The sequence below is a fragment of the Salvelinus fontinalis genome, chromosome 2 (assembly GCF_029448725.1).
Source record: "Salvelinus fontinalis isolate EN_2023a chromosome 2, ASM2944872v1, whole genome shotgun sequence".
NCBI classification, from domain to species: domain Eukaryota; kingdom Metazoa; phylum Chordata; class Actinopteri; order Salmoniformes; family Salmonidae; genus Salvelinus; species Salvelinus fontinalis.
In genome coordinates this window covers 40,919,435-40,945,599 of record NC_074666.1, presented here as the reverse complement: position 1 = coordinate 40,945,599, position 26,165 = coordinate 40,919,435, and the positions used below count along the sequence as shown (strand labels likewise).

Sequence of the window (26,165 nt, the reverse complement as noted above, 5' to 3'; positions counted from 1 at the left end):
ACTGCAAAAAATGTGGCTAAGCATTTTACTTTTTGTCATGGATACACAGTGTTATGTTTGTGGCAAATCTGTATATATCCTCGTTATTGTAATGTACATTTCTTGTGTTAATTTTAGATTATAATTCTTATTTATTTTTTAACTTCAGTTTATTTAGTAAATATTTTCTTCACTCTATTTCTTGAACTGCCTTGTTGGTAAAGGGCTTGTAAGTAAGCATTTCACAGTAAGGTCTACACCTGTTGTATTCGTCGCATGTGTCAAATAAAATTTGATTTGATATCAATGTCTGCTTTTCTGTATGGAGTTTTCTCTTCATGTAGTGTATCATTTCTCACTTTCAATGTTTAGCCTTTGAAATAGGCGACACTGTGAGCAAACACTGTTGTCCTTCAACAGGCCTAGATAACACCCTCGTATCCATTTTTCTGTTTGTCCTCCCTGAAGTCGGACCAAATAAAACAAACAGAATTTATTCAGGAATGGGCTAACCAAGGAGCACACATACAGTATTTAAGGAATCAACAAACTGAAACTTATTTGGAATAAAGACTGAATTCTCACTGAGTTTGTTTTGGGTCGGCCCCAAACAGTCTTTTTTGACTCACTTGCATTGCTGAGTTGGCCTAAGTATTAATAGACATTATTGTATTCGTGCCCCTCTTGGCATTCTCCCCTCTTGGTGTGCAAATGACATTCTCATTGTAAGATATGTTTTAGATTTAGGGAGAGTTGGATTTCACCAACGAGTTTTGCAATGTTTAACTCATCCCCTCGAGCGCCTATAGTACAGTGCTATGTACAATGGACACTGTGTAGGCATAGACTTTGGAGACCTAATGAGTGGACTGATCACTGACATGAAGTGATCAGTTGAGAGTCTGTTAGACAAGAAAGCCTGCTGCCACTGGCCCTCCAAGTCTAGGAATGATGGCTGTAGATCCATTAGATACCGTACAAGTAGGTCTGCACCTGTTGAGTGACGTAGGAGGATGTCATATATAATTGCCATAGAGTTCAGATATATCCAAGGTGGTGTCCAGTGGGCTTGCTCCACTTAGAAAGGTACTTTGTGCTTGTGGCAGCTGCCACTGGAATGTTGTTTGTGCAAATTACGACCAATTTCAGATCATGTAGGGGCCGAGACAAACATTGGGCTTGAGGCTGCGCTGATAAGTTGACAGTGGTTGAGAGGCATGTATAATTTAGGCAACCCTCAAAACCCGGAGACATCGGCCGCCCTTAACAAAGGGCCATTGCTCTGGCCTGGCCTGAGATGGGTAGCACAGAGTGGGCTTTGTACTGAGAGGGAGCAATAGGGAGAGTGAGAAAGAGGTCCACCCGGGGAGTGAAAACCTTGAAGCTGCCAGGTCTGGCCCCTGCCCCCACTTCACTCTTTAATTACTGGGCACGTCAATGCAGGGGTGACATGTTATAAAGGCCAGACAACAGGCCACTGATTATTACACATAAGAATCTGGCTTTGGTACACACAACACACCACACCCAGAACTGCATACACAACCTTTGTAAAAACAGGGTTACAATTTACAGGAGCTATTGTCCATTTGGAGCTGAAGTATCACAATACAGAAGAAGTTATCAGAAACCTATCAGCAGTTGATAACCTAACCGTGAGCCTCAGATGGGTCTTTCCCATCCACTTTAGACATGAGCCAAATAAGATCCTCTGTCATTATATTATAGACCCTAGCAACTGCATGGAAATCTCCAACCTCATTAGAGACCATATTATTGTGTGTGTTATGTCTGGGTCTGTGTACACAAAAACACAGAACCTCATAAACACTACTTCCCATGGGGGGGTTGTGTCAGTGTTACTCTTATTAATGAGTCCAGACCCACCGGTGTCGTAGTAAAAAATAGAAAATCCTGCTTGGCCATATGTAGCCCATTAGCCCTGCTCACGCAAAAGTGGGACCGGTTCCGTTGGCACCCAGCGTGGCATCCCCTCGAGCGCCAGGCCAGATGATGAGTCTGAGGTATGATTGTTTAAAGCGCTAACAATGTCCCACATGGTTTTAACTGCCCACCGCTTGGCCAGACAACTGGTTGGCTGGCATCGGTTCCAGGAAGAGGCACGTAAGAGAAATTATGGTGTCTGAATGTTAGAGCGGAAGCCATTTTGTGAGAGTTCGCCGCGGTGAGATTTTCCACGGTTAGAGAGTAATGGGGCAGGTGATTAAATTGTGGGTGATGTTGAGGTGTAGTCATTATCTATATTTTGTAATGTAACAGTTTTAGGGTGCTGGCTGAAAAATAGGTCTTTGAGTGTGAAAGTGGTCGCAGTCAGTCTAATGTTGAGTGAGGATAAATTCCAGTGAGGTGCCAGTTAACCTTTCTATAACTAGCGAGCTAATTGGTTTGTGGGAAAAATATCTATTTTCCTTACAAACGTAAGCGAAACTATCAAGTACCATTTCTAAAACAGTTAATAATGTGCATTTAAAGGTGGAATTGGTACTTAGTAAAACTACCACGTCTGTTTGGGATATTACAACAACTTAGACGTTACTGCAATCAACGAACACAGTTTTTTCCCCTTTGACATCATTGCTCACGTGATAGAACACCAGCATATGTACTACGATTATTAGTATTCTTTTCATGCTGCCAGACGCTCCTTTCATCCGTTTCATCAACGAAACAAAAACAATAACAAAGGCGCTGGGGCGAGCAGTGGTGCTGTTTCACAAAATCTGGTTTCTACTGCCTATTTAAGTTCCCTGTACTTTATAGGGACCACAGTCAAAACTAAAGTAGTAGTATTTTCTCAGTCAATAATTTGTTGTACAAAGTTTAGAACACATTTTATGGCTGTTTAATTAGATCCAGACCTGTGTTTCTTGCTTCCTGCCCATGTGATACTGTGGGAAAGGAGGGAGGTTACAGGGGGAATACATTGAATAGAGCGTTCTATTAAACATTTCCAAATGCATAAAAAATTGGAACAGAATCAAGATGTCTGACGAACAGGCTTTTGCACATTCGAGTCATGTATTTTACTTTAACGCATAATCCAAAGTAAAACTTGCGTTTGTGTATTGTAACATACACCTCCGTTTTCTCTACAAACACTGTGTCAATATAAAACCAATAATGCTCAGGCAGAGAAAACACGGGATGAAAATGAAAAGACAGAATGAAATTGACGCCGCCTGGCTGAGACTGGGAATGAGAAAGGGGTTTTTGTTTCCCCGCAGCGGAGGGTAGAGTCGTGGGCAGAAAACGAGAGCCCCGGGGCCTTAACATAAGGGGCCACACCAGAGATGCTGATGGTGTGAAAAACTCTCCCTTGTTTTTGTTTGCGTTTCTTTTCCTTCTAGCACTCGCTTCCCTCCATCTGGAGCACCTTGGGTGATAGAATGTGGCTATTGTTTTCCTTGCCCAACCCCTTGGCTCACCGCGGTCCACTCGTCACTATTACAACGCTCATATTACAATTACAAAGTATCTGGATTTGCACATTAAAGTATTAATATACTGTGTGCAAAGGAAACCAGCCCTCACAGGCACCAAAATGTCCCATCAGGAAGCATCAAGTTTAACTGGAAGAATTCAGTGCTGCTCTCATTCTCCCAGACCCAATATCAGTTCCCATAAATAGACGACCACCTCACCATGTCTGCACTTCACGTACATCCATACCTGTCTGACATACAGCCTGTACAGCAGAAACAAACCGCAATGAGACCATATCAGGCACGAGAGCCAATCACATTGTCTGGAACCCAAAAAATCCCAAAGCTGGGGTGAGCGCCAACATTTGTGGCTTCTCCTGCTCGCTCTGGCTGGCCTGTGAAGGCCGTTCGCTCAGCCCAGGAGTTAATCTTACAATGCCTCTCTCCCATCTGCGCTGCATTACCAGGCCTGACGCTCTGCCCGCCACTCAAAGGAGCCTATATGGATATGTGTGACTCCGAGCTGCTCCCTCCTCAGACTGTTTCCCATTAAGATCTCCATCGCCATCGAGGTTCTCTGTTGCGTAGTTACGGACTCACACTTCCCCGAAAAACCTGCCTTCCATTTACCTCCACTGACATAGCATGTTTTCTTTTCTATAAACTGCAACAGTGAGTTGATTGAAGGCGGTGGGGTGTTATGATGTGACTTTGGCGAGGGAACTTTTTCCCCTCCGTTTCCTGTTATCGAATCGCACTGAAAGCCCAACAGTCACCTCGATGTTATGAGAGAGACGTTGTCGGTTGGGATTAGTAGTTTGTCAGAGAAGTCAGTCAGGAATAGTCTCATTCTCTCTTTTGGCCTGAGGTACATTTGGTGTCCTGCACTCTGAGGCTTGTTTTGCCTCAAATGAGAGGGTACGGTATGATGCGGCTTACACAATCCCATTACAACGCCAAACCCACTTCTAGGCCAGTTAATCATACATACTGTAAATGTGCATGTGTGTAAGTTGACACAAGCTTTTGTATGAGTGTGCTCTAATCATTGATCAAGTATGTCTGACTAAGACAGTGAGTGTGTTCATGTGCCTACAAGGGTATGTGTGACTGTGTTTATGTGTGTATACTGTACAATATGTGTTTACAGTAAATTAATACATTTACTGTTCTTTTGGATTTGCACAAATAGCAGAAGGGAAAAGTATGTAACCTTGCCTTGCTGGCAGCCGTGCAGGCAGGTGGAGGGACAAAGGGGGAGAGGTGATAGGACTCCCTCCCAGGTGTTGGCTCCAGGAAGAGACCAGCCAAGAGGATGTGGTTTCCCCACCACTCCAGCCTGGCTCACCAAGAATGCTGAGTTATTGGGAAAAGCGAGACAAGGAAAAGATACAGCACGTACCCGACCAGGGCAGCAATATTTAGTGTTTTACCAGCTTAATTAGGCATACATGGTCTCAGCATATTCTGCAAAGCTGCTTTCAGGCGCTTTATACTATTCTGCAATCAGTTTATAACTAGTGTTTATCAGGACTTAACGGCTGTTAGTTATGGCTGACAATCCTGAATCATTTAAGCCAAAGCATTAGGAAAACTGAGGTGGTCAAGTGTCAGCAAGAATCTTTGATAATGATAAACACCAGGGTTTAATATGAGCTGAGCTTGAATCTAAACTTGCCTGACGACTCAAACTGAATTCTTCGGCTGCTCTATGTTCGCTACATACTTCAGTCTGAGACTGCCGTCGTTGAAGTTGTTTGAGGTCAAAATGAGGGATGTTGTACAAAATAAGCTATCGTACACAACGGATCCAATCTTTACTTTTCGTACTCTAAAATTAGTTCTTTGGCCAAACTGCTTGTAACTTTGCAGTCAATGTAGCGTTCCTGCTCACAGGCCTGTTGTTTTACACTTGACCGGATGACCTCATTAAGTCAGGTATCAGTTTGTTGATGCCGTCGGTGACCATAGACCAGACTCAGTTAATACGAGATGTCCCTCTCTGCTGCTATTTGACCTTCAACCTGCATGCTTGCACTCTTTCCAGCCTATGATCCAACCGCAGTAGGCCCCCTAGACCCCTAAGCATCCCCGCTCGCATTTCTACACAAAACAACCATCTCAATGTCAATACACACACCACCTCTCCACCCTCACCCTCTGCCCCCCACCCTGTATCAGTTCCACACAACAACTTCAGCTTTACAATGTGGGAGAGAGTACAATGTTTCCACTTGAGCCCCCTCTGCTTTATTGCATTACCCATAATCCCGCTCGCACGCTACTGTGGCGAGGGCTACTCATAGTTGAGTTTCCCCAGAGTTGGCACACAAGGCGGGCCCTCGCAGAGGTCCCCTCTGTCCTACAGTGAGAGGATGGGAGCAAATGGCACGTCTCTTGGCAGCGGAACACAGAGCCTTGGAGGGCAGCAGTCTCGCCTCTGGCATTCTGCTCATTTAGCACCACTGCGGATGATGGCGGCTGAGGGAAGAGGGGGACATTGGTCTAGGCTGGGAGGTAGACATCTCACGTCTGATTTTGGTTTCTGTGCTAATGAAGAACGGCAAGTTGGCTCAAGAAGAAAATATGTCTAGAATGGGAATTTTGCTAAAGACTTGCACCCAGAAACTATCACATCCCCTTCTCATTGGAAGTGCCATGCAGTGTAAGTTTAGAACATATGCTAATGCTAACGCGAGTTCCTCACTGTTTATTACGTGTGAGCATGTGTTGGGCCCCAGCAGGCGCGGCCCTGGGGCCTTAGGGACCAGTCAAGAGGTTTGTGGTGGTAGCCCGACCCCCGGCCGCTTGCCTCAAAACACACTCCCCGCCACCGACCCGAAGGAGATTACAAGCACACCCAGCGGGCAATAAAACGGGTTGGCGCCAGAGCCGGGCCCTGCAGTTTCACGTTATCGCATCTGTCAGCAGGAAACAGAGCTGGATTAAGGGGACGGGGCTGGGGGGGTTAAGGCGGCCATGTCTTTTTTGTTCCTCTGTCATGAACCCCCCGTCAGCTGTCAATGTTAAAGCAACTATTAATCCCCAAGTAGAGGCAGAGGAGGCCCTGAGGTCTTAATATCACCTCTTTATGAAGCCTTGATTGATATGTTAGGTTGATATGCTGAGGTGCTGTTGGCCCACAGTTGTGTGAGCCATATTGATTTTAGTGGCAACATATAGCTTGGAGGAAACTGCTTTAATACCCCCTCTAAAACTTGGCCATCCCAAATTTGTTTTGTGGTCCTCGAAGTTGATAACATGGAAATTAAGTTTTGGGTACTGGACTTTCGGCATGGTTTAAAATCGTGTTAGCCTGCTACATCATCACATATCATCAATATGACAACAGAACAGAATTCATGTTTGTTTAGAGCAGTCATTCAAGCTGCACTGCCTTTCTCAGTGGATGTTCTTTCGCCTCCTACGGTCACTGTGGGAGCTTTTTCGCTCTTCATTCGCCACAATGGATGGCCTGTGTGTGTGTGTATGTGTGAGAGAGAGAGCAGAGGTCTGCTTTGCGTGGGGTGTTCAGTGAACTCTGCACACACATAATGTTTCAGCAAAACACACACACAAACAGACCTACAAATCTGTCCATGGTGGGGGGCCCCAAAACCAGTATGCGTGCATGGAAGTGGTGCCAGTAGTAGACTGTGACGATTGCCAGTCCCATGGTGATAAAGCAATCTGGAATCAGGAGGCTGATGCTGTTTTCTCCAGTCAGGAAGCAACTAGCGCACGAAGTGGCGGTGGTGAGATAGGGAGGCCTGTTAGGCCACAACACTGTCCCAGCCAGCTGAGGGGTGCTGAGTAAGAAGCCCCAGCAGCCCATGGCTCTACCTCAGCAACAGATTCTAGGCATCCCCGGAGAATAAACGGGAATGCTCGGACCAGCTGTTTGGGACTAGAGCGTGGGGAGCTAATGGGGTTGGAATGGGTTTAGCACATCCCAGGAGACCCCAAAACCAGTTTAACATTTAATCAGCTGGCCATATCGTAGTAGGTAGACTGTTCCCTGCCAGTCGCTGTAGGACATTGCCTGGAGGGGGGTTGGGGGCCAGGGTGGGTGGGTGGGTGGCATTTCTGGCAGTGCCATCTCTCACAGAGCAGCCTTGTTCAGCAGACAGGTCCAGTTGTCACCAGGAAGGGAAAGCTCTGTCTGTCTCACTCTGCCTTCTTCCTCACCACATGGCCCCTCACTCAGACAGCTGCTCTACTATCTGCTAACACCGAGACCCCAAGATGGCGTAGTTAGTCCGGATGACTTAATACCTTTAGGTGTTGACGCAGTCAGCCCAGCCGATAATACACTCCCGTCTCCCATGGTCGACTCGTACATAAAACATCTTCCATTCAGGCTGCGTCGACGACAACGGGACACAAGTGTATTGTCGACTGGCCACATTAAATTCGGACGCAAGATGGCGAACAACGTCAAATGAATAATAGTGCCATCTTGTGGCCGTTTGGCTGATGCTCTGCCATTCCCCAGCCCACAGGACAGGTGAAACGGGGTTTGAAGTCAGGTAAATCAGAACAGGAGACAAATAGAGGGTATGTGATCGCCCACATTTTTTTTTTTTTACCAGCACTAGTTCTGACTCTACTGATAGCTACGTAATTGAGGAAAATTTTACTTTTTATGCCTGTGATATGTGGTTGTCCCACCTAGCTATCTCAGTCTGCTAAATGACTGAAATGTATGAAACTGTAAAACATTAAATCAACGTTTGTATTGTTACCTATAGCTAAAGTAGCAACAGTTATGCACAAATAAAGACAAAGGTCATTTTTTGTCAATTTTATTTGAATATCTTATTTTGCAGCAGGGGAAAAACAGGTGTTTCAGTTTATAGACATCAGTTTCTACCTTTCGCGGCATGCATCATTTTTGGCTTGCTGTCAGCATTATCTGCAGATTAGGTTTATTATACGCGCTACATCGTCAGAATATCAAACTCCTTTCCACACAGTTGCCCACATACAGCACACACACACACACACACACACCATGTGATTGACTGACAACTCCTCTATCTCTATTACATATTACATGTGACAAGTTGACCTGGGAGATGTCTGGAGTGGGCTGTTGGCATGTGGACAACATAGGTGACCTAAGAGACAAATAGCGAAGATACACACTGGGGAGGGAGGGATGATGTTTTAGGCATGGCAACCAGTTAGCGCCCTCTCAGACAGAGACATAGAGCGTTATGTGTGTGTGTGGGGGGGGGGGGGGGGGGGGGTCGAAGTCAGGCAATGGGATGAGGGCATTGCCTGGCAGTGGGCCGCCACTAATCTAATCCCCCCATGTTGGCAGACATACAGCCCCACTCACACCATCACACACATTAGTAGGCTTGTAGGCCTCTGGGACTCAATAGTGTGTGTGTGTTGTCAAAAATAGCATTAAGTCCCTCTCAGGGTCGCATGGAGTGAGCCAGTGTTTTACAAAGCATGGATCAAGGCGGGCCTTGGGGGCCCAGATAAAGGCAGGGGCCCTGGGGTGTCACTGAGAGAGAGGAGGTAGGCACCAGCCCTAACACTAATGTAACACACATGCACAGATACCTGACGGACACACAGAATGTGAGAGGAGTGAGGCACCAGCACTGACACTAATGTAACACACACACACACACTTACATGCCTGACGCCAAGCCCCCGAAACACTCTCAGCCCCCAAGAACTCTTGCCAGGAAAAGCTGTCGTTATCTCTCCCAACATAGCCCCACTATCACCCCCACATCAATAATATAGCCATACATATTTACACACTCGTCATTCCCAATAAGAAAATATTGCAACAGAACGTTATACATATTGAACACATAACACATGCAGAACCGCTCTGTCTTTATGTCAGCCTGTGCCTGTCTATTAGTGTGAATGTTCCAGGGCCAGCTCCACTGTTAGTTAGCTATAGCGCCGGATCTCTGGGGGTGATGAGGCCTGGTTGAAGTCATTCGATGACCGCAAGTTCCACTGATAAGCAGAGGGGGATGTTTGGGATGCCGACACTTCTAACGGCTGTGGGAGAGGGGGCACTAGAACTGTGGAAGTAGATATACAGACAGGAAGACTGGGGTTACTGATAGGGAGGGTGGCAAAACAGGGGACTAATGCACTACCTGATTGTATGTGATATAGATACTGTAGGTGCGTTTTGGCATGGAGAGATACAATTGTATGACAAGAATGTGGTCACCATGATCAATAAAAAAAAATACTGAAGTGTTCTTTATTGAACCCAAATCAAATCATTTTTTGCATGCCATTTTTGCGAATTGAGTTGAATTTCAATAAATCTCCGGATGTAACTATAAGCAGCCATTCTCACACTGTCAGATTGAAAGTTTTGTGCTTTTGAAAGAGACTTCTTTGGATGTTTTCAAGTGGCTGTGTTCAGTTCAATAAATACAGCACAGTGTTAGTGTAACGGATGTGAAATGGCTAGCTAGTTAGCGGGTACGCGCTAATAGCGTTTCAATTGGTTACATCACTTGCTCTGAGACTTGAATTAGGGTTCCCCCTTGCTCTGCAAGGGCCGCGGCTTTTGTGGAGCGATGGGTAACGACGCTTCGTGGGTGTCAGTTGTTGATGTGTGCAGAGGGTCCCTGGTTCGCGCCCGTGTCGGGGCGAGGGGACGGTTTAAAGTTATACTGTTAACATTAACAATACCTCTTCTACTGTAAAGCCATAATCAGAATGATCCAAAATATTTTCATTGTGTTGAAAATGTGTTATCCATGAAGATAACCATAGAATACTTTCTGCAGTGGATCGAGGGAGGGGCCCCCACATGGCAGCTGGGGGGAGAGGACTGTTTGTGTGTGTGTGTGCGTGTCTGTGTGTGTGCTTGCATGGAAGTGGTGCCAGCTGGCTCTTTGCAGAGAGGGAACTAATTAAGTGGAGGTTGTGTTCTAGCTGACCTTGACCTCTGGGTCGTTAAACACTGGGCAGGTGTCCAGGACGTAGACGGGGTGATTACACACACACACACACCTCTGGTGTCTGTTTTCCCTCGGCTTACACTGCTGCTCATCGAGGCCCATTTACGTAGAAAGCCACATTTGACTGAGAAGTTTCACTTTCACCAAACATTAATTGCAAACACAGGGCTTATCTTTCTATGATTGTGAGTTTGTGACATAATTTTTTTTACTATTGTTTTGGCCATTTGATTATCTAAATATAGTCCGAAAATATCCTTTGTAGTCATAATTACATTTCTGGGTTTCTTTTTTATATTTTTTATTATAATAACCCATGCAATAATGATTTTCAATCAATGGATAATTCGCTTGGATATAGATTATTTTTAAAGGCAGCCCATAACAAGTCTATACACAACCTACGTTCTACAGTATAAATTCCTCCAAACCAAGAGTGACATCTACTGGTAGGCGAGCACTGATCACCGTATCTACGGAAAGATTAATCATTGGCCATCTTCATGCATGTATTACACCTGGCTGTAAAGAGCAGCACAGCTGAATTGTAGACATTAAAACCTGATCATTAATGGCGTGTTTGACATTAAAACCTGATCATTAATGGCGTGTTTAAAAAGTTTGTCGAGTTAGAATAATGCTCTGGCAATTTTTCCATGCTCTTGATCTGTAGTTCCACAAACGATTAATGAAATCTACTTCTATTCATTTTCGCAGGTTAGTGTTTTCCGTCATGAATCTTGTTCTGGAGGAAGCTCTGCAGTGGTCACTAGCTGGCACAGTCATAAAATATCATTTGAAACCTAACCTGCTACCCATAACCTTCAATTAAGACCAAAAAGCACATTTTTCTTCTCATTAATTTGTACAGTTTTGACTTTGCAGCTGGCCCGTCTAGCGGAAATCGCACAGTTCTGCCTTCAGGGCAAGATACATGACAAACGTCAACTTGCTTCATTTTCTTGCCACTCATGTTACAGGGAAATTAAGAACAAGAGAGGATTGACAGGTGCGTTAGTCTTGTCACATTCTCGAAAGACAGCAGTAGCCACAGCTGGGTTGACTGGGCAGAGCTCCAGTGAGTTGCTGTAAAATAAAGTCTTCCCAACCCATCTGTCATTGCTGGGACATGTCTCCTCTCACAGCTGGGGACCCCCTGAAAACACCACTTCGATACAAGTGACTTTTCGTAGCAGGTTAGGAGAGCATTTTCGCTAACTAACCCTTTCCTAACCTTAACCTAATTATTTTAACCTGCTCCGTTAATTATCCTAACCTGCTGTGTAAATCCTCCTCGCCTGCCACAAAAAAAAGTCGCAGCTGTATCGATGTGGCTGGTTTTTAGGGTATCTCCTCACAGCTGGGGACCAATGTTTCTTTTAAACTGAGTAGCCCCGGGACTGCTGCGCAGCTGCACCCCGACTGCCGTGCAGAATAAAAATATCAGCCCACGGAGAGAAGCACGCGATTGAATTTCGCTCAACTTTCTGGAGCAGTGGTCACCTATCGTTCAATCGCGATCGACGGGTCGATCTCCAAGGCATTCCTAGTCGATCGCCAAACATTTCTGTAAAAACAACAACGATTAAGCCTTCTGTTCCTATTTTTTATTATCGAGCTGTTGACGGTAGGTGCACCCGATTGGGGCGTCCGAGTGGCGCAGCGGTCTAAGACACTATCTCAGTGCTAGAGGCGTCACTACAGACACTGGTTCGATTCCAGGCTGTATCACAACCGGTCCTGATTGGGAGTCCCATAGGGCGGCACACAATTCGCCCAGCGTCGTCCAGGTTAGGGTTTGCCCGGTGTAGGCCGTCATTGTAAATAAGAATTTGTTGTTAACTGACTTGCCTAGTTAAATAAATGCTAAATAAATAAAAAATCAGTGGCTCTTAAGGCACTGCATCTCAGTGACAGAGAGTGTCACTACAGACCATGGTTCAATTCCAGGCTGTATCCCAACTGGCTGTGATTGCGAGTCCCATAGGGTTTGGCCGGGCTAGGCCAACATAGTGAATACGAATTTGTTCTTAACTGACCTAGTTTAACAACGGTTAAAAAAAATACAAATTCATCGGTAGGCAAACTGTTGCCATTTTATGTTTCTGAAGGTACAAAGTCTGTCTTCCCAGCGAGCCCGGAGAGCAAATCAAGTGCACTATAGGTTTACCGCTGGCCAATCGGATGGCTCCGACCTTGTCTGTGTAACGGATGTGAAATGGCTAGTTGGTTAGCGGTGCTAATAGCATTTCAAATCGGTGACGTCACTCGCTTTGAGACCCTGAAGTAGTGGTTCCCCTTGCTCTGCAAGGGCCGCGGCCTTTGTGTAGCGATGGGTAACGAAACTTCGTGGGCGACAGTTGTTGATGTGTGCAGAGGGCCCCTGGTTCGCGCCCTAGTCGGGGCGAGGGGACGCCATAAAGTTATACTGTTACATTGATGCTGTTGACCCGGATCACTGGTTGCTGCGGAAAAGGAGGAGGTCGAAAGGGGGGTGAGTGTAACGGATGTGAAATGGCTAGTTAGTTAGTGGTGCTACGCGCTAATAGTATTTCAATCGGTGACTTCACTCGCTTTGAGACCCTGAAGTAGTGGTTCCCCTTGCTCCGCAGCCTTTGTGGAGCGATGGGTAACGATGCTTCCTGGGCGACCGTTGATGTGTGCAGAGGGTCCCTGGTTCGGGGCTAAGGGACACCGTAAAGTTGAACTGTTACATCTGCAGTAGTGTAGCAGGCGTAAAATAAAGCTACAGCAAAGTTGACACTGAGATTTCAAAACATTTAAAACCATAACTAGAGAGAGACTGTCAGCAAACACAGCAAAAAAATGCTGGTAGGCCCCCAATATGATAAAATAGTCACAGTAGTCACTTGGCCACTGTTAAAACTGTAACTTAAAGCGGGTACAGCCTCAGTGTTCACAGTAAATGCGCGCTGGAAGTTCAATTTTGCACTCCTCTATTCCCGAACCCGAGTTCTCATTCAAAACATTAAATTCTTGATTGGAAATGACAATTTGAATATCGAGTAGGCATGCTTATGATCAAGTCTCCACCTCTCTTCCTGGTAGGTGTTACTTTTGTGCCTACCAGCTATATAGTGTTTTGCAGAACATATAAAAACATGATATTGATTTCTGTGTTCAATCTGTCGCCTGACCCTCAGCCAGAAGAGCCAGGGCTGGGTCTTCTCTTCCCCGCGGGCCCACGGGTCAGCCGGTAATTAGGAGACAAAGTTCAGCAGAGACTCTAATGAAGATGCCTGGCACATCTGACAGGCTGACCCCAGAGATGGAGTGTGTGTGTGCATGTGTGTTGAGAGGTGGTGGTGGGGGGGGGGCAGATCTGTCAACGAGAGGGTCTGCGTGAGAGTCCATGGACTGATAAAAGTGCCTCCACACCTGTTGAAAAAGAGGGAGACAGTGCCTGCCTGTCTGGCTTCTTTTGCTTTCGGACTACATACCTCCAATAGGGTAAGTTTTTATTTAGCACTCTCCAAGCCACAACCATTAAATCCATGCCAAATATCATGACACTACATTGTCTCTGATGGTAAATAGTTTTTGTGCCACTTTTAGTACTCTGGGATATTAATTTGTCCCGGGAACTACGATCGGTTTACACCTGGCTCCCGCTGTGGCTTTCGGAGAACAACAAAGAGACAACAATTTACAGAATGTAGCTGCTGTAGCAAACTGTTCTCAGTGTTACAACTGATGCAAGCATATGGCAAGTGCCATGCATTTCAGAGGCAGAGTGGGGCACCATTACACTATTCAATACTGTTAAATGATATAATATGAAAGAAAGAAAAACGACACAACATGACATCATAATACTGTTCATCTTCTGATAGCATGCTTGTCTGAGAATGAAGTGTGACATTCATCTCAAGTCCTTGAGTACACTATATATATATATATATATATATTCAAAAGTATGTGGACATCCCTGCACATTTGTGGATTCGGCTATTTCAGCCATACCCATTGCTGACAGGTGTAAAATCGAGCACACCGCCATGCAATCTCCATAGACAAACATTGGCAGTAGAATGGCCTTACTGAAAAGCTCAATGACTTTCAACATGGCACCGTCATAGGATGCCACGTTTCCAACAAGTCAGTTCGTCAAATTTCTGCCCTGCTAGAGCTTCCCCGGTCAACTGTAAGTGCTGTTATTGAGATGTGGGAAAGTCTAGGAGCAACAACGGCTCAGCCGTGAAGTGGTAGGGCACAAAAGCTCACAGAACAGGACCACTGAGTGAAGAAGTGAGTAAAAATAGTCTGTCCTTGGTTGCAACACTCACTACTGAATTCCAAACTGCCTCTAGAAGCAACGTCAGGACAATAACTATTCGTTGGGATCTCTCGAGTGGTGCAGCGGTCTAAGGCACTATATTGCAGTGCTTGAGGTGTCACTAGAAACCCGGGTTTGATCCCTGGCTATGTCGAAGCTAACAGCAACAGGGAGACCCATGCACAATTGGCCCAGCATCGTCCCGGTTAGGGAAGGGTTTGACAGGCCAGGATGTCCTTGTCCCATCGCGCTCTAGCGACTCGTGGCGGGCCGGGCGCATGCACGCTGACTTTGGTCGCCAGTTGTACGGTATTTCCTCCGACACATTGGTGCGGCTAGCTTCCGGGTTAAGCGTGCAGTGTGTCAAGAAGCAGTGCGGCTTGGCAGGGTCATGTTTCGGAGGGGACGCATGGCTCTCGACCTTTGCCTCTCCCAAGTCCGTATGGGAGTTGCAGCGATGGGAGAAGACTAACTACCAATTGGATATCATGAAATTGGGGAGAAAAAGGGGTAGAAAGTAAAACATTTAATGAAAAAATTAATATTTTTTACGAGCTTCATGAAATGTGTTTCCATGGCCGAGCAGCCGCACACAAGCCTAAGATCACCATGCGCAATGCCAAGCATTGGCTGGAGTGGTGTAAAGCTCGCCGCCATTGGACTCTGAAGAAGTGGAAACGCGTTCTCTGGAGTGATGAATCACGCTTCACCATCTGGCAGTCCGACAGGCGAATCTGGGTCTGGCGGATGCCAGGAGAACGCTATCTGCACGAATGCATAGTGCCAACTGTAACGTTTGGTGGAGGAGGAATAATGGTTTGGGGCTGTTTTTAAATGGTTCGGACTAGTCCCCTTAGTTCCAGTGAAGGGAAATCTTAACGCTACAGCATACAATGACATTCTAGACGATTCTGTGCTTCCAACTTTGTGGCAACAGTTTGGGGAATGCGCTTTCCTGTTTCAGTATGTCAATGCCCCCGTGAATAAAGCGAGGTCCATACAGAATTGATTTGAAATGAATAATTCCAATGGTTTAGCAAAGCTGAGTTCTATTGCAAAAGATATTCTCCAAAACCCAGACTTTTCACATGACTGGTCAGGAAATAAATAATACTGCTGGAGGTAGCATTGAACTTAGTGAGCAGCAGTGTTGGAAAAAGTACCCAATTGTCATACTTGAGTAAAAGTAAAAATACCTTAATAGAAAATGACTCAAGTGAAAGTCATCCAGTAAAATACTACTTGAGTGAAAGTCTAAAAGTATTTGGTTTTAAATATACTTAAGTATCAAAAGTAAAAGTATGAATAATTTGAAAGTCCTTATATTAAGCAAACCAGACGCCACAATGTTCTTTTTTTATTTACGGATAGCCAGGGGCACACACAAACACAATTTACAAATGAACATTTCACTCTGACTTGACCTTGCGCTCAGTGAGGTCAGTGGCTGGATAAACACCGACTATTATCAAAGTCAGATATACTCACAAATAAACCTTGATGAAGCCCAAGATCACCATACAACAGATACAGTAGATCGAACAACCAGAGTGACATACGCTATTAACCGAAATTAACAAACAATTTTCACCAAATGTAAATACCAATGTAGCCAAGATACACGAGCAATAGCCTCTGATGGTGGGATATTTCATATCATCCGACAAAATGACACACTGCTCAGCTCAGCCATAGAACATGTAGCATCCACAGTTACAACTGATAGGTGGCACTGACCTTGACCTCTGGGTCGTTAAACACTGGGCAGGTGTCCGGGGCATAACCGAGGTGATTACTCACTCATTCACACATTATTATGTGAAATATTATTACACACATATAATAAATAAGGTTCTTAAAAAATTTGCCTGAAAATGCAGTTCAAAACGTAAAAAGTGGCTCATCAAAACTAAATTCTAGCTTGATAAATCAAATGCATTCAAAGGGATGTTGTCTATTCTTCTCATGAGTCAACAAAAGCCTAACCTGCAAATTGCAAAGAAAAATGCATTTAGGCCTACCTTGTAAATTAAGTCCATTCGTCTGCTGAACCTCTGTATGACAGTGTTGTAGAAGGCAGGACCCCATGTTCATTATTTTATTCTGCATGCACACAGCAGGGAAGCCACGCACATACAATGGTTGTAGTGTACTGTAGTTAGTTGCATCTATCTTGTTGAAGCCAAGGTTCAGGCCCGCACCGAGTGGCAGGAGAAGCTCCATTCTCAATACGGCCACAAAGCAAAAGTAAATGACCAAGATGTGTAAAAGTCAGGGTAAGTATTAATTGGTAATGATGTTTCAGACAAGTGGACAGTCCAGTACTCACTGTTCGCATGCCCTACAGCTAGCAGTGAGGGAGATGGTCGTTGCCTTGCCTGTCATGAATAAAGTCACGTCTTGTATGCTGCCTCAGTCTCGTCATAAATGTAATTACAGTTGAGGATCCACTCTTCGAACCCTCCAAATGGCACGTCCGTTTCATTATTCCAACTTGGAAAATTTTAGGGGTGCAGTATAGTAGTGTCCATTTGTCAGGTTATTTTTACTATCTAGCTTTGTTCAGTTCAAGGGATGCGAGTGACAAATTATGCAGACTCGCCCAAATGTTTCCAGGCAATACACACACATTTAGGCAATACGCATAATATGAAAATCGGCTCAATGCATCAAAAGCTAGGCAAAGCAGCGACACCTATGCTGACCCTGTTCATTAACAGTGACTAGATTCAGAAAAGGCCATGCGTCAATGAGTTTAGATTATTTTTTTATGGATTTGAGTCGATGGAAAGAAATGCATGAATACCCTGCCGCCTTTCCTGAGGTTTTGATGCAGTTCTAAGCAAATTCTGAGCATAAAAAACACCAGAATGAGAAAAAAACAAAAAAGCTCCCCCACACAATCACACCTCCTCCTCCATGCTTCACGGTGGGAACTACACATGCGGAGAGCATGTGTTCACCTACTCTGCGTCTCACAACGGCACAGGGGTTGGAACCAGAAATCTCAAATTTGGACTCATCAGACCAAGGACAGATTTCTACCGGTCTAATGTCCATTGTTCATGTTTCTTGGCCCAATCAAGTCTCTTCTTCTTATTGGTGTCCTTTAGTATCGGTTTCTTTGTAGCAATTCAACCATGAAGGTCTGAATCACGCAGTCTCCTCTGAACAGTTGATGTTGAGATTCGTCTGTTACTTGAACTCTGTGAAGCATTTATTTGGGCTGCAATTTCTGAGGCTGGTAACTCTAATGAACTTGTCCTCTGCAGCAGAGGTAACTCTGGGTCTTCCTTTCCTGTGGCGGTCCACATGAAAGCCAGTTTCCTCACAGCGATTGATGGTTTTTGCGACTGCACTTGAAGAAACTTTAAAAGTTCTTAAAATGTTCTGGATCGACTGACCTTCATGTCTTAAAGTAATGATGGTCTGTCGTTTTTCTTTGGTTATTTGAGCTGTTCTTGCCATAATATGTACTTGGTCTTTTACCAAATAGGACTATCTTCTGTATACCACTCTTACCTTGTCACAACAACTGATTGGCTTAAACGCATTAAGGAAAGAAATTCCACAAATTCACTTTTAAAAAGGCACACCTGTTAATTGAAATGCATTCCAGATGACTACCTCATGAAGCTGGTTGAGAGAATGCCAAGAGTGTGCAAAGCTGTCATCAAGGCAAAGGGTGGCTACTTTGAAGAATCTCACATCTCAAATATATTTTGATTTGTTTAACATTTTTTTGGTTACTACATGATTCCATATGTGTTATTTCATAGTTTGATGTCTTCACTATTCTACAATGTAGAAAAACCCTTAAATAAGTAGGTGTGTCCAAACTTTTGACTGGTAATGTATACACATGTCACTGCCTGCATTATATTGCTAGCAAGTATCCATCAGGACAACCAACTATAAGATGTTTGTAATGTATAAAGTTTACTTAGGAGAGGGAGACAGACCGTGTTCACACCATGGCCAGCGCCAGGCCACTCTGTGGCGGTGCCAGCAGGGCTGGTGACTGAGACAGGTGCAGCAGATGTCCAGACGGGCAGAGGGGAGCGCCAGCACTGACAGTTTCCTGGCTCCCTCACTCATCTCGGACACTTTGCTACACATGGGATTGAGACACGCTCAGCAGTGAGCTGCACACACCGTAGGGGGAAAAGAAGAGAGATGAGAGGAGAAGAGTGACGAGTCTCATCTCATGCCAGTACAGGCTTGATACAACCTGGACTTGACTAGGTAGACCTGTGCTCATCTCATTTCTCCCAAAGGTAAACATGTATTTGACCAAATGATAGCAGAGTAATGTTTCATACAAAACATGGGAAAAGAAGGTATAGAAAGCCTCAAAGACCTTTTCCTTTTTTAAGATGTGAATCTAAAATAGGTATATCTTAGTTTTATTATAAAATCAATTGACAAACTATGATAACAAAACATGGAAAATACTTTATCATCTGACACCGCGCTATAAAGTCGCTTTTAAAATACTGTATCAGAAGCACATATACAATTAGTACACAAAACATTAAGAACACCTACTCTTTCCATGACATAAACTGACCAGGTGAATGAAGGTGAACGCTATGATCCCTTATTGATGTTACTTTTAAATCCACTTCAAATCTGTGTAGATGAAGGGGAGGAGATTAAATAAGAAGTTTTAAGCCTGGAGACAATTGAGACATGGCTTGTATTTGTGTGCCATTCAGATTGTGAATGGGCAAGACAAAAACATTTAAGTGCCTTTGAACGGTGTATGGTAGTGGCAGGCACACTGGTTTGTGTCAAGAACTGCAACGCTGCTGGGTTTTTCACACTCAACAGTTTCCCGTGTGTATCAAGAATGGTCCACCACCCAAATGAAATCCAGCCATCTTGACACAACTGTGGGAAGCATTGGAGTCAACATGGGCCAGCATCCCTGTGAAACGCTTTCAACACCTTGTAGAGTCCATGCCCCGACGAATTTAGGCTGTCAGTAAAAGGGGGGGGTCCAACTCAATATTAGGAAGGCGTTCCTAATGTTTGATATATTCAGTATATACAGGTGTACATGCATAGTAATAATTACAGACCATAAACAGATGGCTGTTGAACAGGGAGATGGAATTTCCCCAGCATTTTCTCACAGGTGAACGCTGTGCTGCCTACTGTATGTAAACTATGTACGTGTCTATGCAGTGGACTCAGAGTTTTGTTGGGCTGTAGTGTTTATGAGATCTCTGGGAAGACTCTCTCTGGCCTCCTGCATCCGTCTCCTGGCCCTCTGGAATGCCTCTGCCAATTAGAGCACAAATCCATTGTTTACCAGACTACTGTACTTTCTTTCACTCAGCATATTGTGTACCAGCATCTTGACATTTTGTTATTCTTTCTCAATGATTTGTATTTGGACATTACATTCCTTACCCAGGACATTATACACAGAACCTTGCTGACTGAAGCCTCCCAGCTGGTCCAGAACACTCTGCCTCCTCTTCTTCAAGGTGCTGGCATCAACAAATGCCCTTCACAAAAGACAAGCAGAGTGATGTCAAACAAACAACAGAGAAAATATGGCCCAACTGGAAAGAATCCAGATCTCTAGAAGTCTGAACCTTTTTCATTCTGCTGCTTTACCCTATACTAAAATAACATAATACTGTAGACCCCTCATAAATAATCTGTAAATATTCACTGTGGTATTTTCATCTGTGCAACCAACAGAAGTCTTGACTTGAACCAGACTCACCTGGCGTGCTGGATACAATGGAGGTTGAAGGTGACGCTGCCTGTGGTCTGTGTGCGGAAGCCAAAGCGACTCAGCCTCTCTCCCTACACAGACAGCGTTAGCTAGATTTGTATTTAAATACTTCTCTTCGAAGTCAGTGTTTTCACGACTTTATTCAGAGAATTGCAGTATTTTTTTGTACCTTGAAGGTTCCTGGGACTCTGACGTAACTGTAGTCCTCCAGCTCAGGGGATCCACCAATGAAGAAGCGTCTCAGTTCTGACACTGTTCCCGTCTGGAGTGGTCTCCACGTATGACATGTTATTGTATGCTTCCCTTTGGGATACAGACACACACAGCCAGAGTAGATCATAATTTACGCTACTTTCAGAAAGCAATTCTGACTGTCATTGAACAGCACCATGCTCTATACACATCTTACCAGGGGTGGAAGGAAGGACCAGGTAGCCATAGCCTTCATTTCTGTAGCGCTGCCAGAAGTCCAGGGAGAGGACTTTGAAGTACAGAACTGGCCATTGGGGGAGGGATTCTATGACAAAATAATTAGCAGGAAAATTAAATAAATGCCATATGAAGAAATGCTATGATAAAATGCATGGAGCCCTGAAAATGCCTGGTACAAATACAATTTTATAATAATTATGTTTAGGAATACAATATAAACTAAATATTTATTTTGATATAAATACAATATAATAGTGCATTTGTAAAGTATTCAGAACCCTTCACTTTTTCCACATTTTGTTACGTTACAGCCTTATTCTAAAATTGATTCCAATGTTTTTTTCCCTCATCAATCTACACACAATACCCCATAATGACAAAGTAAAAACAGGGCTTTAGAAACATTTCTAAATAAATAAAATAAATACAATTTACATAAATATTCAGACCCTTTACTCAGTACTTTGATTAAACACCTATGGCAGCAATTACAGTCTTTTTGGGTATGATGCTACAAGCTTGGCACACCTGTATTTGAGTTTATACCATTCTTCTCTGCAGATCCTCTCAAGCTCTGTCAGGTTGGATGGGGAGCGTTGCTGCACAGCTAATTTCAGGTCTCTCCAGAGATGTTCAAGTCCGGGCTTTGGCTGGGCCACTCAAGGACATTCAGAGACTTGTCCCAAAGCCACTCCTGCGTTGTCCTGTTGGAAGGTGAACCGTCTGAGGTCCTGAGCGCTCTGGAGCAGGTTTGCGTCAAGGATCCCTCTGTACTTTGCTCCGTTCATCTTTTCCTCAAGACTGATTAGTCTCCCAGTCCCTGCCGCTGAAAAACAGCCCCACAGCATGATGCTGCCACCACCACGCTTGGCCAAGTGATGAGCGGTGCCTGGTTTCCTCCAGGCGTGACGCTTGGCATTCAGGCCAAAGAGTTGAATCTTGGTTTCATCAGACCAGAGGATCTTGTTTCTCATGCTCTTAGAGTCCTTTAGGTGCCTTTAGGTGCAAACTCCAAGCGAGCTGTCATGTGCCTTTTATTGAGGAGTGGCTTCCGTCTGGCGTCTCTACCATAAAGGCCCGATTGGGGGAGTGCTGCAGAGATGGTTGTCTTTCTGGAAGTTTCTCCCATCTCCACAGAGGAACTCTGGAGCTCTGTCAGAGTGACCATAGGGTTCTTGGTCACCTCCCTGACCAAGGCTCTTCGTCCCCGATTGCTCAGTTTGGCCGGGCAGCCAGCTCTAAGAAGAGTTTTGGGGGTTCCAAACTTCTTCCATTTAACAATGATGGATGCCACTGTGTTTTTGGGGACCTTCAATGCTGCAGAAATGTTTTGGTACCCTCCCCAGATCTGTGCCTCGACACAATCCTGTGTCTAAGCTCTACGGACAATTCCTTCGATCTTATGGCTCAGTTTATGCTCTGACATGCACTGTCAATTGTGGGGCCTTATATAGACAGGTGTGTGTCTTTCCAAATCATGTCCAATCAATTGAATTTACCACAGGCGGACTCTAATCAAGTTGTAGAAACATCTCAAGGACAATCAATGGAAACAGGATGCAACTGAGCTCAATTTCGAGTCTCATAGCAAAGGATATGAATAGGATCGGTTTTCACTTTGTCATTATGGGTTATTGTGTGTAGATTGATTAGGGGAAAAAATATATTATCCATTTTAGATTAAGGCTGTAACGTAACAAAATGTGGAAAGAGGGAATACAATGCAAATTCACCCTCTGTCTCATCCTCTCTCCTGAAGAATGCCTCAAAGCTGAAAGGGTAGCTGAAGAAAGCCACGTCGTCCTGCAAGCATAATAAAAGCATGTTCAGATATTTGCCTATGTCTGTAATAAGAACATAGATTAATGTGAAGACCTGATGCATGTCCCCACCTTTCCTATGGTCTTTGTGCGACATGTCTGAGTCACGCCAGAGAGAGAGTGGAATGGCAGAGTGGACCAATCTAGGCAGGACAGGAAAGGTAGGGTTAGTTGAAAACAGCTTGTTAAAAACAACCAGCTATATTCTCTAAAGAGACAGGAATTTAGTTGTAAATAGAGCGTACAAAGTTAAATGATGTAAAAGACATACAGTATATTGACAATATGTGTAACAGTATATTGACAATGTGTAAGAAGTGGGATATTTTTCTCCATAAAGGTGACAGTTTATTTTGACTCACTGTGGGGCAGCTCCAGAAAAAAGTGGACGTATAAGTTGTCATATTCAAAGCCTTTGGCTGAGTCTAAAGAGCAGAGAAATGGTCACTACAGGAGACTTAAGGAAGTGTCTATTTTAAAATACAGTATATTGAAAAGTCATATTATAACTGTCTCTCCCATTACTTACCTATTTCTCCATTCACCAACAGACGCAGAATTCCAGGGGGTGGCTGAAGGACACAAACACATAGATTTAATCCATCCCATCATTTCATACATTGACTTGGCGTTTCACCAAAACCCTGAAATGTATGGGTTTCTGAGCATTAGTGCTTAATTGAATGACCAAATACTGAGCTAATACCACAGATGACCTTCACTGATTAAACAACTTGTGTTAAGGATCTGTCACAGACTACATACATACCATTTCAAAGTCCTGGCCAACCAAGCTGTTGAGGTAGTCTTTATGACGTACATAAAGCTGAAAGGAGAAAAAGACAGGAGAGGTCATCATCATAGAAAAGACTCTAACCTGCCTGAAAGGCTATAATAATTTTTCATCAGTGTACTGTATGTACATGCATAAGGACAAATCTGACATTAGGCCACTTTGGGTTACAAAACCATCTGCCAAGTTTTGATTTTGGGGTGAACTATAATACAAGTATTATTACAGTGCATCAACAGTGAATAACACTACACACTCAGTCACTCACGTCTTTATACATGCGCTGTTCCCGTTCCTTCTCCTCTGGTCTGATGCCTTCTGACACGTTCTCTAGGGTTAGACGCCACACTTCCCTCTTCTCCCCCTCCGTCTCAACTCTGGGCACAAACACAGTATCATAACACAGTCAATGAAACGTGTATTTGAAACGTGTACTGTATGTATTCTGTTCCCAAGTGAGTGACCCTTATTTGAGCTAGGGGTAAAACATTTTGACTTCAGCGGGTGCGGGTCACTTGCCTGTAGGGCTCCTTGGCTTTGTTGAAGTCTGGTTTGATGGTAACCACTCCATTTCCATCTGCTCTTATCGTACACAACAAGCATTCCTTCTCCTTTTGGCCAAGTCTGAGGAATACAAGAATACAATGGCACTTTTCAATTCCTGAATTGGAATGTACTTCAAAGTTATTACATACAAAGCAGTGTAATAAGTGCATAGGCTACATAGTGGTTTTTCCCCCTTGTGCTACTCACTTGCCCGGTGGTCCCAGGTCCCCCATGATGTGCATGGTCTGTACAGGTGTGTTGACCACGTGGCTGGTCTTCATAAAGTCCTCCGAGGGCTCCCAGGTAATCAGCCTGGACTTGGTGACGGTGCTGTCACTGCAGACCAACAGAATACCACAAACACATTTTTCATATAAGGGTATGGTGTAATGAACATTCCAATATGAATACACCGGTACACTGTTTGTCTTCAAAGCAGCACATTATGCTTCAATGTTGGTTCAATTTCATTCACTTTAATAATAATAATAATAATTCACTTTGGTGAGTAACAGGGACCTACACTGGGCGTCTGTCCTGGCGTCTATGTCTGACGTTGGCCATCCTTTCTGCCAGGAAGGTAGGATTGGACTTGACCTGCGTCACCATACTCTGGGAATGCTGTAGTGAGTATATCAAAAAGAGCTTTAAAACACTAACGTTTCTTTGGGACAGAAATTAGGTAAATGCTACTACAATACTGGACAACCCACTCCTCTTGAGGATTTACATCTGTCCAGGATGGATTGTTTTGAAAAACATTAATGAAATGGAGATTCAGTAGAAACCCACCCCTTCCCAATTGGTGAAGCGGTCAAAATCGGTGTAGGTAAAAATCCTGCGGTTCCGTCTGCCCCTGGTCCGCTCCAGAGCCATGATCTCTGTGTGGTATTGTCTCTCCAGTGGAGTCTGGCATACTGACTCACTCTGAAACAAAACCACTTCATACTACACACACACACACACACACACACACACACACACACACACACACACACACACACACACACACACACACACACACACACACACACACACACACACACACACTATGCAACATCAAACTATCATAAACAGTAAAGTCTTATTTGTTATAAGGACTGGTAGAGGACCTACCTGACTGAACAGCTTCTCCTGCCAGCCTACCACTAACTCCTCCTCATTATCTCCGGCTGAAAACAAAACCAAGATGTTCTGGTCCATATCTAGCCACCACGAAAATAACATCTACTCAACTAAGAAGCATCTAACATCATCTTTATTTTTCAAAACATCATCTTTCTGTTTGAAAAAAGTGTTATTAATACCTGATTGAGTCGGTGAGTTGAGGGTGTCCAGCTCAATGCCTCCCCTCTCCTGTTGAGTCAAAACCTGCTGCTGAAGGTGTTGGGAGAGGGCTGCTGTGGAGGTGACTCTCTGAATACGGATCCTGTAAACATCATTGTAAATATAAACAAAGTAAACAGGATTTTAGCTAGCTAAATGCCATGTTTTCATAGCAAACTCAAGGATCAGGTCAAGCACGGAATGTGGTTAGTTGGGTGTTCATTGGGTGTTCATCATCTGCTTTCAGAGCTAACGTCATTAGCTTACGACAGTGTCTTGCTTGTATGGCAATGGAAGGAATAAAAGCCACACAAAAGCTGACTGCAACTTACTTAATTTTAAGGTTTTTGACAGCGTCCCTGGAACGATAGACAGCTTCTCCCGTGTCGGTGCTCCAGCCGTCTGCCATGTTGTTACGTTGGGAACTTATTTCTTGATGCTTGCTAGCTAGGTTAGCTAGCTATGCTGCAGTTGGTGGCTTAATAAATAGTATTCTTAGCTAAATAGGAAGCTAACGTTAGCTTAACTAGCAACATACACACGCGCGCTATGTATCTAGCAGAAAGATGGTTAGCAGCAGGCAATTTACTAGCTTGCCAATTTTGTCGCTAGTAGGCCTACTTTTCACAAGCGTCTGCTTGTTGCATGGTAACAACAGTCTGCCCGCCTGGTTGGGTTTCTGGCGAGCAATCCAACTATTTATTGGTTCACTACTGCCACCTACCGTGGGATACAGTCCAGAACAGCAGAATTAAACCCCCCACTGATTACAGGTAAGGTAATATCAGTACAATAATATTCCCTTGCTGTAAAAAGTT

General features: G+C 44.3%; 1 protein-coding gene across 1 annotated transcript; it reads right to left on the bottom strand.

Annotated features, from left to right (window-relative positions):
* Positions 1 to 16,020: 16,020 nt before the first annotated feature.
* Positions 16,021 to 26,041, bottom strand: mks1 (MKS transition zone complex subunit 1). Its single transcript, XM_055875241.1, has 18 exons — positions 25,680 to 26,041; positions 25,329 to 25,450; positions 25,138 to 25,193; positions 24,814 to 24,969; positions 24,545 to 24,642; positions 24,229 to 24,357; positions 23,995 to 24,099; positions 23,744 to 23,852; positions 23,452 to 23,508; positions 23,212 to 23,254; positions 23,045 to 23,107; positions 22,755 to 22,825; positions 22,596 to 22,665; positions 20,840 to 20,947; positions 20,600 to 20,733; positions 20,419 to 20,501; positions 20,097 to 20,194; positions 16,021 to 19,964 (listed from the first exon to the last, which is right to left on the bottom strand). The coding sequence occupies exons 1-18, from the start codon at positions 25,754 to 25,756 to the stop codon at positions 19,861 to 19,863; spliced, it is 1,683 nt and encodes a 560-aa protein (XP_055731216.1). The 5' UTR covers positions 25,757 to 26,041; the 3' UTR covers positions 16,021 to 19,860.
* Between the last annotated feature and the right edge of the window lie 124 nt (positions 26,042 to 26,165).

Coding starts and splice junctions, on each gene's coding strand:
- mks1 (XM_055875241.1), bottom strand. CDS start 25,756: ATGGCAGACGGCTGGAGCACCGACACGGGAGAAGCTGTCTATCGTTCC. Junction 24,358..24,544: donor CGCCAGGACAGACGCCCAGT/GTAGGTCCCTGT, acceptor GTTGGTCTGCAG/TGACAGCACCGTCACCAAGT. Junction 24,100..24,228: donor GACCTGGGACCACCGGGCAA/GTGAGTAGCACA, acceptor TGTATTCCTCAG/ACTTGGCCAAAAGGAGAAGG.